At 34.7% G+C, this 14,781-nt stretch overlaps 1 protein-coding gene across 1 annotated transcript in view; it reads left to right on the top strand.

Moving 5' to 3' along the window:
- The window catches only part of ATP8A (ATPase phospholipid transporting 8A1), a 1,088,708-nt gene that overhangs the window by 29,626 nt on the left and 1,044,301 nt on the right, over positions 1 to 14,781 (top strand). Inside the window, exon 2 of the mRNA XM_090406292.1 lies at positions 9,481 to 9,595. Coding sequence (XP_090262418.1) covers positions 9,481 to 9,595 — 115 coding nt within the window. The remainder of the gene's footprint in view (positions 1 to 9,480; positions 9,596 to 14,781) is intronic.

Raw genomic sequence — 14,781 nt, 5'->3', positions numbered from 1 at the left:
TTCACAAATCCATGTTGACTCTCACAGATAACATTACCCTCATCTGCCCAATGCTGTATACGGTCGCTAACTAATTTCTCTAAGATCTTAACAGCTACTGATGACACACAAACTGGCCTATAATTAGACACTTCCAGTCTGCTACTGCCCTTATGCAATGGCACTATCTTACCTTCCTTTCATTCCCTGGGTACCTTTCCCGTTGCCAGACTTTCATTGAAAAGCCAGGTCAAAGGAGCTGTCAGTTTTTAGCATGTTCTCTCAAAACTCGTGGTGAGTCCCACAGCTTTACTGACATCCAGAGTACTCAGTATATTGGTATACGCTCCTCCTGCACCTCTAAACCTCGAATCTGCCCTATCCCTCTGGTATTAAAATTTACTCCTCCAGGATGAAATACTCCAATAAAGTGTTCATTGAACAATTCCACTATGTCCTCTGCATCAGTCACTCTATTCCTGTTTTTATCCCACAATGTCATTCTTCCACAATCATTTCTCCTCCTACTGGCCACATAGCTAAAAAATTCCTTAGGAATTTCTTTGGATCTTAGGGCCAATCTCTTCTCATATTCCAGTTTTGCCTTCCTTACCATACTAGTCACTCTCTTGGCCTGTGTCTTATATTCTTCATGCATCCACTCTTCACTTGTCTCCTTATATCTCTTCCATAGCCTCCTTTTCACATGCAGTTCCTGTTTAATATTATTTGTCATCCACTTTACATCAAATTGTGTCCTCTCTTTACTTGTGGAATACAGCTTACTATTGCTGCTAACAAATATCTTCAGCACTAAATAGCAAGTTTGCCCACATCACTGTAACCGAGTAGTGATGTGGTCAAACTTCAAAAGAAGAGATTTATGGCAGTGAGATTTATTTGGGCCTTTGGTACCACAGAAGGTTCTACTAAGGTAGAAGTTGACAAATTTTTCAAGTCATTAGAGAAGGCGTTTGACACAAAGAAGAAGGAAAAGTTCTTTGTTGGAGACCTAAACAGCACAGTAGGCATAGATATGTTTTGCGAAATTTGGATACAGCAAACCTAATAATAATGGCAAATACATGCTGGAATTCTGTTCATAACATGCAGTAATTTTTGATATGTTTATTCTAACATAAAATATGTGCATAAATTTACATAGAGAGAACACTCAAGAAATACTTATTCACTAGCAATATCTTAATGCTGGTTCAGGACAAGTATTGGGAAGATTTTAAATATGAAGTGATCACCATTTAGTTTTTGAGCAGGATAAAATTCATTAACATATTGAAAAGAAAAGTCTATAAGAAAGTTTTAAAAAATAATCAAAGTTGAGCAGTTTCCAGAGATAAACTGTAGACTCAAATATGCATATATTATTAAAGGAAAAATGAAAAGAGTTTGAAGATAAGAATCAAACCTTTGAGACTCAGTCACATATTCTGAAGAAAACATCGATTCTTCCAGGAAAGCATGTTGTCAAGTCTGAAACAGCAAGTTAGAGCCAGCCATGGAAAAGAAAAAAGCATGTTGAAAATTCCTAGCAAGTAAATCACTGTGTACTCTGAGCGAGTACAGAGAAAAATATAAGAAAGCAATGAAGCATGTAAAAGCAGTTATATAAATCATGAGAAGAATAAATATTTTATTTATTCTTCTCACGTTTGGGAGTTGCACCAGAACACCTGAGCTTGGTGGCGGAGGATCGTGGCCATTGGAAGTTTCTCTTGCAGCTGCTGCCCACACAACCCAATTAGGAAAGGTGGGCCTTGAAGATGTATGTATTTTTTTTATGTAACTTCACTCATATAAGGTTTTAAACAAATTGTACAATAGCACCTATAGCAAAGGATGGGAAAATGTGTGTGTGTAAATTTATTTTTACCTGATCCATAGCCGTTTTTAATTCACTTCAGACCTCCATTTTATGACTGAGACCATTGATGGTCTCACCCATGTGATGAAATTCATCTACTACCTAATGACACTCACAAACATCCATGTCCACAATGGGGTTTGAACCTGCACTGTGTTGGTTGGAAATTGGCTATGTCAATCACTCAGCCAATCTTCCCAGCAAGAGAATATAGAGAAAAATATAAGAAAAGTGGCAAAATGTTCTGGAGGCTATTGAAAAATGGCTTAGAAATAGTGTGAAGGCACTGTAAAAGGAATTTGACATGGTAAAGACAAAATGAAAACTAAAGGTAAAGATGTTCTAGGTGTCATTATTTTAAGTTTTTTATATTGATCCCATACACGAAAGATTGATGAATAACCTGTTAGCTCACCCACATATCACTGATACGTGGGTGAGGAGTGAGAAAGAATTTAAATTGACATTTTCTTGAAGTATTGTAGTTGTTTGGGAATACTTCATGAGAAAGGTTGTTCCACAGGACCAATAAAAGAGGAAGAGAAGAAGCAGGTTTGGTGTGTTTGCATTTCTGCTGAAAAGGGATGCTAGACAGTTGCTGCTCTTCTTTTATCAGGCACAACAGAAAGTGGAGGAATGATAGTTGTCATTCAGAGCAGTGGTGACCACAGAAATCCTTGTAGAAAGTTCTGAAATGTTGCATGAGGTTGAAGTATATAAGGAAAGAATCATCTAAGACCCAAATTGTTCTTCTCTGGACAGCATTGACAATTTCTAAGGAGGTTTCAGGTGCACTACCCCAAACTTATAAGCATTAATATGAGAATGGGTGTTATTTGGCATTTGTATAGAGTTTAGCTGGGTGGATGAGATGCTGCTTTTTTTATTTTTTATTTTTATTTATTATTTTTTTTAACGCCATTGATTTCCTGAATACATATCCCAAAGGGGTATTCGTGCTATTATGACAGCACCACATGATTAAGTTTACATTATTATTAACCTTCTATCCACAATTTTCCATCAAATTAGTCTATTACTTGTCAGCATTCCAATATTGTCATATTTAACACTTCTGACTGAATCAATCCACCTAGACCTTGGTCTTCCTCAGGATCTCTTTCCTGCCATTTTGGTATCAAGCATCTGTTTTGCTAACCTTTTCTATTTAAGTGGTCAATACCACCTTAGATTAGATCTGCTTACACATTCTTGAATGCTAACAATGTAAAGTTCTTTTCATTTCTTTCTGATCACACGGTAATCAGAATACATTTTGAAAATTATGGCCGACTATTATGCTAGAGGGGGGGGGGGGCATCAAGATCTTTCAGATGCTGAGGTGGGCATGATCCAAAAAATGTTGAGAAACACTGCGTTAAGGTCATCTTCTGGAGTATATGTATATATACAAAGAAACAAGCTGCACTACAATCTACATTGCATACTAAAGTTACTGATCAACTGTTGAAACTATTTGCCTGACCTCTGGTGCTAAAAAAAAAAAAAAAAAAAAAAACACTACATCAAAGCTAGAGTCTTGTTATTATCCCCAATATGTTCGTATAGAAAATAATAGTTAAATAAATAAACAGAAAATAAAATTACTTATATAAGTATACATATAAATTGCAACTGGTAAGGATAGTGGCCAATAAAAAAATGAAAAATTGCTTTGAGTCATAAGTCAGGGTTTGCTGGAAACTAAGTAGGCCGAATGTGTGCCATCCAAATTCTTGGGATTTTTAAGTTCCCATTATTATTAAGATTAGGGTGGTTAATCAGAATTTCCCAAGCTTCTTTAAATTTCCATTCATACCAAGTTTTTGTATGATGTAAAGAACAGGTACTTTTCCAGTCGATTTGATGTAGGGTGTTAAGAGCATGATCTGAGAGGCCTGCTTCACCAAAATTATTATGTTTAATGTGTCATTTGTGTTCTTTTTTATGGATCGGGATTGTACATCCAGTTTCCCCAATATAAGGTAAGTTACAGGTGCAATAGATGCTCTAGGGTGTGCCAATGTGGAAGAGGATCCTTAGAGGTGTTGAATATGTTTTTTAATTTTAAAGGTGGTTTTAAAAGTGTAGGATTCTATTAATTTTTTCTGATAACCCTTTAATGTATTGCAGTGTCATGGTTTTATTGTAATGTATATTGCTTTTTGATGAAGTTTTATGAAGAATTTTATTAATAGTATTTTTGCTATATCCTTTATTTATAAATGTATTGCTAATAATTTTTAATTCTCGTTTAAGAGCTTGTTCATTAGAGCAAATTGTTATAGCTCTGTTTTTGAGAGTGTTGATGACTCCAAATTTTTGCAAAGAGTTTATTGCACCTGTAACTTACCTTTTGGAGAAACTGGATGTACAATCCCTATCCGTAAAAAAAAAAAAAAAAAAAAAGCACATTAAATACAATAATTTTGGTGAAGCAGGCCTCTCAGTTCATGCTTTTAACACCCTACATCGAATTGATTGGAAAAGTACTTGTTTTTGAATCATACAAAAACTTGGTATGAACAGAAATTTAAAGAAGCCTGTGAAATTTTGATTCACCACCCTAATCTTAATAATAATGGGGGCTTAAAAATCCCAAGAATTTGGATGGCGCACATTCAGCCCACCTAGTTTCTATCCATACCAGTTGCAATCTATATGTATACTTATATAAGTAATTTTATTTTCTGTTTATTTATTTATCTATTATTTTCTGTATGAACATGTTGCTCTCCAGCTTAATTTAACTATTGTAACCTAATAGATAATAATAACAGGACTCTAGCTTTGAGGTAGTGATATTTTTTTTTTAGTACCAGAGGTCAGGCAAATAGTTTTAATGGTTGATCAGTAACTTTAGCATGCCATGTAGATGTAGTACAGCTTGTTTCTTTGTATATACATATACTCCAGAAGATGACCTTAATGTTAAGGTTGAAACGTCGAGTGCATATTTTGGTTTATATTAAACTAAAGTTTTACTCTAACACGGTAGTTGTATCCATAATTTTCATAATGTAATGTCAAGTTCCTTTCCAATATCTTTATTTTTAATATGATTCTGCCATTGATGCCATCTCTTTGCTCTTCTAATTTTTCTTAGAACTCTGAGATTATATATCTGAGAGTCTTTGATCAAGTGCTTTATTTCTAACCCAACTTTCATCAGATCTACAACTTGAAACTTGTCTTGTAAACACTGCTTTGGTTGCTGCTAGTTTGGTGATTATTCCATATATATTTATTCAGCTGCCTACCAATCATGCCAGTTTTGCTTATTCTGTTTTCTATCTCCATATTTAACTTGCCATCTTCATTAAAAATTGTGCCTAAATAGCTGAAATATTTTACTTGTTCTATAGTCTCCCAATTCAGAACATTTGATGTGTTCATAGTTTTGGTCATTTTATTGGTGATTTTCATGCCAAATTTATTAGAGCTGTTATTCAATTTAATTAGAGAATCCTGAACACTTGCACTAGATGTGTTTAGGAGTACATCATCTGCATAAATGAAAGTGCTAAGTTGACATCTCCAATCTAATATCAGACCTAATGCCACTTTCTTTCATAATGTGATCTGTATAGATGATGAATAAGAGTTGCGATAATGTGCATTCTTTTCTTACTCCTGATTTTACATCAAACCATCTTCCCGTATTTCCTTCAATTCAGACAACTGGCGCTAAGAGTTATGAAGAGATAAAAAGATGTCACAAGACAGGATGTTGTGATGTGCTGCTATATTTACCAATTTTCGGATTGATGCACCAAAGAGAGAGAGAGATTGTTCTGTACAGCGTTTCATTCACCCCAAATAATTGTAGTGTTTTAAAAAGCTTTTCTCTGGGCACATTTTCATATACCTTTCACAGATATACAAAACTTAAGTACAGATTATGGAGCACAACTGGAGGAATATCATCTTGACCAAGAGCCTTGTTAGTATCAAGATTAATGAGGGTTAGGTGGCATGCAGTGGACAGTTTGTGATAGTATGGGAGGTGATTTGCTTTAGTCATCCAGGCAGGAGTTGGAGGAAAAAACTGATGCCAAGATGTCTGCCTTTTCTTTTGATGAGGTTACTATGCTGCCATCAGGGTGCAAGAGAGGTGGCAACAGGGACAGGTAGAAGTTATGCCTAACAGTCTTAGTAAGGGACTAGAAGGCTTGACTGCCAGTTCAGCAGGAGGAGTTTATTGCATTTCATTCTTATGAAGTCTGCTTTGGAATCAACTTTTTTTACACATGTTTCTGGCTGTTGTGTTAAGCTGAATGAGAAGGTAGTTTTTAATTTAAGCCATTGAACATAAGCTGCATTTTTATCATAGACTGCAAAGGCACATTTTTTGAGAACCAGGGCTTGGATACAGGTCAGGAAGTTTGTAGTGGAGTGGGGAATGAAGGCTTTCACTCTAGTGAGGATTATTTTGGTTATTAGTTTAGTGCAGGTGTTTGGATTGGGAGAGCAAAAGAATGAAGTAATCTGACCATGGAAGAGCAGCATAAAAATTCTGGAGGTCATCCTAGTTGGCATAATTACAGTGCCAAAGGGTACAAGGCTGAGATTGTCTGTGTGGAGGGTGAACTGTAGAAAAGGAAACTTGAATAGGATTGTGGTCAGAATTGCCAACGGGAGAGCAGACATACATAGTGTATTTGGAGGGAGAACTAGTTAAGGTCAAGACGGCTGGTAGAATGATAATTGTCTGGTATGCTTGTTGGTAGATTGACTATTTATGTTTGGTCATGACTAATGGCAAATGATTCAGCTTCCCTTCTAGCTTGATCTGTGAAGCTGGAGTAGGGGAGCTAGTTTGTGCTATGGACGTTCAAGTGCCTGAAGACGACACTGTAACAGTTTGGGTAATTAGTTCATAAGAAACAGTTTTTAATGACAGGGTGTCAAAAAGGGCATCATGATTGTCTGGGTTAGGAGAGCGGTAAAGGTAGCAAATGGAGGTTGGAACAGATCAAAAGTGGGGATTCCAAGTTGGATAGCCTTTTACAAGGGATATCAGATTTCACAAAAGCACATGTTCCACCTTTTTGCAGAATGCAGGATATAGTTGGGATAGTTGAGGTGGACTGTGGTTGTGGAGGATGTCAACTGAGGTTCTGTTAGGTAAAAGAGATCAGATTTTGGTGTCTGTAAGAAGTGGTAAATTTCACTGTTTGTATTAATGCTCGGAATGGGTGAAATGGATATGGAAGTGTTTTTTATTGGAAATTTTTGGTGTTATTTTGGATGGCTTGTGGTGTATTTTTATTATGTTTCAATTTTTTATGTTTTTCATATTTTTAGATTTTTAAAATTTTTTATGCAAGATTTTTGCATTTCTTCGTTGCTATATTGCTTTGTATCTGCAGTTAAAATGCTAGTATTTTTATGATTGACTTTTCATATGTAGGATGATTCATTCATGAAACAAAGAGTAGGGGACGTACAGCTGGGGTGAGGGACTTGTGTACATAACTCGCACACAGAGTTTCTAGACTACAGTCTAAGTGTGGCCTCAGACAATGCTGCCTGCATACCATTGACCAGGTCTCCCTCAAAGCGTGACCTGGCAGGGTAAATGGCAGCAGGATTATTTGCCAACAGATTGGGAAGTCCCCAGAGGAGGTCAGAAGCATAGGGTTCTAGCCAATATCAGATCTCTGTGAGATCTGATATTCTTCTGGCGAAGAATATCAGATCTCACAGAGGCACAGGTCCTACCCTTCTGGAAAAAGAAATTGTCAAGTGTGTAATTTGTACATGGAAGGTAGGTAATAGTGTATATTGCTGTAATTTGGGTTACTTTCAGGAGTAGGAGATCTTGTCTGGATGACTAAGTGATGGCAAATGTTATTTATGTTGGTATTGATGTCATGGATGTTAGTAATGTGGATGCAAAAGTGGTTAAAAGTGCTTTTTTTCTTGTGGAAATTCTTTAAATTACTTTGAAAAATTGCTAAATGAAATAAGTGATTGAAAGGAGTACATACCTGAAGTAGAAAAGGCATCAAAACCTCAAATGTGAATAGGCAGCTGGAGTGGATAATATTTGACCAGAAATGTGCAAATACAGAGTATAAAACTTTTACATTTGCTGCACTGTATAATTTAGAAGTCTGGGTTAGATGTGTTACTCAGCTACAGGAACATTAGTATTTGGTTCCACTGTGCAGAAAGAAGGCTTCACAAAGGTAGATGGTAGGTAGATAGGTATGGTAGATGACCAATAGTCTGTGTGCTACTATCCCCCACGCTACAGGAGAGAGCATTTGAAATGGGCCATGCCCCATGTCAACTGGACCCAATACCAATAGGGTTGGCATTATTTACAGACAAGTTCTGATTTTCTCTACAAAGCAAGCCTCTACACAAGAAAGCAATACTAGGTATGTTCTGATCTGAAGAGAACCAGGGACATGTTATTATCCCTACAATATTCATGAAAGGGACATTTGTGGTGGAGGTAGTGCTATGTTTTGGAGGGGCATCTCCTTGTGTAAACCTGTATGTGCTTCCTAGTAGAATCCTGAATGCTGCAACTTATGGAATCAAGCTTCTGGACTCCTATATTTTTCCTTACGTGCGTGTGATGAGGAGACGTGTCTTACAAGACGATAATGCTCATCGTCATCGAGTGAAGCTTACGGACCAATATCTTGAAGACTATCGTACTTATGGATTGGCCAGCCAAGTTTCCTGATCTTAATTATGTTGAACATGTCTGGGGTGCTTTAGGTAGATATGTTGCTGTCCCTCCCTTTTCCCCCTCCCCAAAATCTTGAGCGACTTATGAGAGCTTTGTAGGAGCAGTGGTTGTTACCAACCGAGCTCTTGGACACCATTATAAACAGTATGAAACATCATTGTGAGGAGTGACCATGTTTCTTTTTGAGGCACTTTAATAATCTCATTTCGACCTCCTGTTCTTGACTATTGTCTTCATGTACCCATTTGTTACTGAATTAAATTATTTACAATTTTTATGGGTGTTTCTTTCGCATGTTATGTTATACTGCTTTTCACCAAATTGCATAAAAATTTATCATACAGTTATTGAGTTAATTTTTCTCTTTGTTTCCTTATTTCCTGGAAACCAGCATACATAAATCTTGAATTCTATATACAAAAAAGCCAGTGTTTTGCATTTGACATAATGTCAGCTAGAAAAGGTAGGAGCAGAGCACACAGAAAATTTGTCAAGAAGAATGTTTATTAAAATAGGTCTGCATAAAATTTTAGATGAAATTATCCTCAATTATACAACCATAGTGGAAAAGCAGTTTTCTGGTCAAAATAATTGAAGGTACAATTACATGATACTTTATCAGAACTACTGACCTAATCAGAGGTTGGTTAATGAAAGTTTGATTATTTCAAGGTTTGATGATTGAGATCATTTAATAAGTCAAGAAAATTGTTTCGATCATGTGACAGGTATGAAAGTTTTGAGTTTATTAATAGGATGGAGTGTGGAGGAATGTTCCAATTTAGATGATCTGCATAAATTGCTCATATTGAAACAGCTGTGCATAGTTAATGAATTTTGTACAGGTAACTTGAACAAAAACATTACAATGTTATATGAAAATATGTAACAACCTATATTTATTATATAGATGATGATGATGATGACCAGACCTCAGGAGTTACTGAACAGCCAGATATATCAGAACATAGATTAATATATATTAATTCAGTACAGAAGCAGAAATTTTGTTCAAATAGAATAAGGTAAGTTTATTTTGAAAATTTAATGCAGCTTGCCTTGCTTATTATTCACTACAGATATATTTATTGATGAAGAAACAGATCCTAAAACACTTCAGTCAGGCAATAATCCTATTAAAAAGGGTTATTGCCATACTGAAATAATAAATATCCATTATTATTTTATACTAAGTTTAAGCATTGAAACTTTTAAATATTGAAAATATAGCCCTTTGGCTGGCATGGACAGACTTGGTATTATTCTAAGACAAAGGCCTTGCCAAGAGCTCTTATATTGTCAAAAATATTGTCTTATAATGTCAAAAAAACTTGACAACTTGACAAAGTCTTTTAGGCTTTTTTCTTCATTCGTTATAATTTATACATTGTGTAAGAGTTACAAAAATACACAACTTTTAAATGCGAACTATTTGGTATTTTGGGTTTTTACATGGCATCTGATAAGTGACAATTAGAAATAAATATGGTAGCCTAAGGCAACTCATGCAGAAGATTTTCATTTTAATAATCTCTTGATCACTTTCAAAATTTTGAAAGCAAACATTGGTTATGAAATGATAATAGATATTTATTATCGTGTTTAAATTAACATTTAAATAAAAATCTAAATGGTCTAGTGATGCTGCTCTTTGCCACTGAACCTACGTGCTTCACACATTTTTATTCATAGGATATAATCCCCCAAAAATAGATAAAATACTAAATGATTTTCAGTCCTCTTCTCTTAATACACAAGACCACAACAGAAAATCACAATCCCATATATCTGGAGAACATTTAAAAAGGTAGCCAGAATGCTTAATAAATATAGGTTTCGCACCACATTTAAACTATATTAAATAGCCACCATCATCCATTCATTTAAGGATAAGCTTCATGCTTCATCACTTCCAGGAGTGTGTGAAATGCCATATACCAAAACACTGGAAGTTTTTCAACATCCACTTCAGAAAACATAAGATTTGCACCCATCATTATGACAATTTGGGACTGGCAGACCATGCTTTAGGTTCCCCCCCCCAAGAAGATTAGATGGTGCTACACAGAAATCATTGAGTTGAAAAAAAACTATTTTGATATCAGCATCAACTTTGAAATACTACCCAAATTGCAATAAGTATGAGATGCATTAATTTACCATAAATTTGGGAGACAGTCATTTTAAGATCAAGTTAATACAGAATGATATATGCACGCAAATACAAGAAAGATATTTAATTAACCAAATATTTCGGTCTGGAAATAGCAGACCATTTAATTAACCAAATATTTCCAGACCGAAATATTTGGTTAATTAAATATCTTTCTTGTGTTTACGTGCATATATCATTCCGTCTTATGCCACACGTATCCTTAAAACAGCAAGTTAATACAGGTAAACTTATTTTATCCAGCAGTAGAATAACACCGAAGGACTTCAGTTCTTTTACAAATGCTCTGTTACAAATTTTCTTAGAGCTTACACACTGTGACACTGTTTTTACTCTGAGAATTCTGGGTATAAAATCAGCTAAAAATATTCTTATTTATGTTGTACTTTTGGTGTTATGAATTATGCTGTAAAATTATAGATGAATAACTGCCACAAAAGTTTATCTATATATGAAATTCTTTTGGTAGAGTTACCCAAATAAACAAGATGCTGTTTATTTTGTTACTGTTTACTCAAAACTTGGAGAAGAAATGAGCTGGATTCATGTGTGAAATAGAGGTTGTCAGGTTCAGATTTTCACTTTAAAACAGTAGTTGAGAACTCATGAGACTATAATGAGGATTGGTATTTAAGTTTTATAGATCTGGAAAAGGCCTCTGACAAGGTGCCAAGAGAAAACCTGTTCAAAATACTACAGTTATATGGTGTAAATGGGATGCTGTGATGAGCAGTACAAAATCTTTATTTAAAGATTTTGTACTGCTGATTCACAATTAGAATAGAGTTCTATTCTAATTGTGAATCAGCAATTAGAATAGAAGGAGATGCAGGAAGATGTATGGGATGTTATGACAGCACACACTGTTATTCATCATATATATGGATCACATTATGAAGGAAAGTGACATTGAATCTGATATCAGAATTAGATGTTAATCTTAGCTCCTTAATTTATGAAGAGAATGTTACACTAAACAAATCTAGTGCAAGTCTTGCAGATTCTTTCAGTAAATTGAATAATTGCTGTAACAAATTTAGCATAAAAATTGACAATAAAGAACACAAGACTATGAAAATAGACAGGAACATTGAAAACATCAGTTGTATCCTGAATGGAGACTTTGTAGAACAATTATTTCACCTATTTAGGCACACTATTTAGGGAAGGTGGCAAATTAGACAACAGAATAAGCAAAACCAGTATGATGGGGAGTCAGCTGAATAAATTGATGGAATACAGGAGAAATCAGAAGTTAAAAAAATTAGAATTAATACAGTTGATAAGATACTATACTGTCAAGCGATGAACAAGATATTATGATAATACATAATTTCTTTTCTAAAATACCTTTTATAAAATGCATAACTATTTTCGAAAGAAAGAAAACATAATTGATGTTTTTTATTCGAGAAACAGGAGAAAAAAATAAGAAAGAAAACATAATTGATGTTTTTTATTCGAGAAACGGGGGAAAAAAAAGATTTTGCTTTAACACTAAACAGACTAAACCACAGATATGAGAATTTTTAGAAAAATTAAGAGAATGAACAGTTGGCATGATTGGTAGAATCGTATTAATGAAGATATTACAAAGGAATTCGTCATTGTTAGCATTCAGGAATGATGGACCACAGCTAATTTCAAGTGGTATGGTCACTTAGACAAAGAAAAGGGAAAAGATTAGCGAAGTAGATGTTGAATACCAAGTCAGTTGGTGGTTTTGATTTATTGTCAAAACAGCTAAGGCTAGGAGTCCAGTGTATTATGACTGTAAATTGTGCATGTGCTCTTTGCCTGTTTTGCAGAATGAAAAACCAGTTTCTGGAAAGGGAAACCCTGCTTTCTTTCTATGAGACCAGCTAACTCAGCTTCAGATGGAACAAAAAAACATGTTATAAAGGTTGCTTACATTCTGGATGGGATTCAAACTCAGGTGTTTCCATACTAAGGGTTTGATACTAGGATAGTAGCAAAAAGACTGATAGGAAGACCAAGATCTAAGTGAGTTGATATAATTTAAAGTGCCTTTGGAGACCGAAATGCGGGCAGTTTCCACTTTGAGTTCCTGGGTTTAGGGTTTCTTTTATTTTTTCTCAAGTACCAACAACAACAAAAAAAAATTGAAAATATGAACATTAATTATAATAAATAAATGCTAAACATCCATAAATATAGCATTTCAAACCACGCACTTATCTATACGATACAGTACTACTCTGTGTTCAGGCAGATGAGACTTCATACTAATATGTATGACATATTGTATGACTCGCATAAAATAAAGTAGTTACAAGCATATTGCTTTTAATTTTTGGCCTTCTCTTATTTTACATTTATCCATCTTATTAATAACTGTACAGTAAGTTAAAATGAATTAATATTATGAGTGTGATGTTAATAAAAAGAAACATTGAAGACAAACCATCAATGAGTGTGCATTTGATGATTTCTCTTTTAATTTATTTGATAATTTCTTTATTTTAATTTTTTTGATTTTTAAAGGCTATGATTTCATTTCTTTGGATAAATAAATACATCCTTGTTTAAGCATAAACTATCATTTTATTGACCTTTATTTAACATTACTATGGTCAAATTTCATTGTTGGGAATGTAACCTCTGTTTTTAACATTAAGTCTATGAGAAATAAATTTCCATTTTATGAGATCCTAGCACGAGCTAGGAACGAATCAACTGATAAAGATGAGAACCACTTGATAGTCTGTGAAAGTATATTGGAGTTCTGTCAGATAAGGCTAATTTGGAGGAAATTTGTTGACAGGAAGTTAATAGAGTAAAACTTGTTCAAAGCGGAATCACAAGGGAACGAATATATTTTCCACATTGGCCAAGTTTCTGCATTATACAAAATTGCAAAAAAAAGGTTTAAATCCATTAAAATCATATTTTAATGGATTTAAAGACATACTTGTTTATGAGTGAAAATCGGTAGCGCTGACTCTTGTAAGCAGGTGATTCTTGTAGACCTATGTTATTAAAATAATAATAATAATAACATATTATTAAAGTATTAATGCTCTATTACACTGCACATTACACGTTTCCAGTATACGACTCATTGAGATTTCTTCCACAGATCCAACAAAGAAACTCGTTTCCACTTTTTTGTGATCATGTCTTTTTGAATAACTGTATACAATAGTTAAAAAGGGCTGGAAGAGCTTGAATCAATTGCAGACTGCATTACTTTACTGATGCAATGAAGAGCCTGTTCATGTGTATGAATTTTCGTTGAAATATCCTGTTCTCTGCTGCTTCTCCTCCTTTTTCCTCTTCCTCCTCCTCATCCTCCAAATCTTCACGAGACTGTGTATTTCTTACCATTAGAAGAGCTGTAGCAGATTCAAAGCTGTAATGTGTGGCTAGATGGTCATCACTCCGAACAAAGTTCTCTGTATCATAGGAAAGTTCTTTTCCTCGGCAGAGATTGGATATTGCAGCAATGTTTTCACTCGCCTCCTCCAAATTATCTGCCACATCACTTTACCCAAACCCAGCTTTAGCAAAACACTTTTTTACTGTTTCTGCTTTAATTTTCTTCACTGCCAACCCAATCCAATTCACAGCATCCAGAACCGATACAGATCTTGCTAATGTTTAAGAGCTATCGGCTTCTTCTACATTCGAAATAAAGATTGCATCAGAAATCGTCTGTAGTGCGATTTGAATATGTAAATAACACACTCCATGGGCTGTAATACACTTGTTGCATTTTCTGGGAACCAGGCGATTTTCACATTTGAAAGTGTTACCTTTGGGTGGCAGGTAGCATTGTCAAGAAAAAGGATGAAATTTCTATTTTTCTTCTTCATTTTTGCATTGAACATGTTTAACCATTCTTCCATTGTAGCTGCAGTCATCCAAGCTTTTTTATTGTTTCTCCAAATCACTGGTAAATTATTAATTTTCAGGTTCTTGAAACATCTTGGTTTTGCAGCTTTTCCAATCACAAGAGGCTTTTCCATTTCCTCCCACAATATTTCCACACAGTAACACTGTAAGTCTTTCTTTGGA

This window comes from Typopeltis vanoorti, chromosome 16 (genome assembly GCF_054136105.1).
Source record: "Typopeltis vanoorti isolate ZY-2024b chromosome 16, IOZ_Tvanoo_1.0, whole genome shotgun sequence".
Lineage (NCBI taxonomy): Eukaryota > Metazoa > Arthropoda > Arachnida > Uropygi > Thelyphonidae > Typopeltis > Typopeltis vanoorti.
The sequence above is the reverse complement of the archived record's forward strand: the minus strand, read 5'-3'. Positions and strand labels throughout refer to the sequence as shown.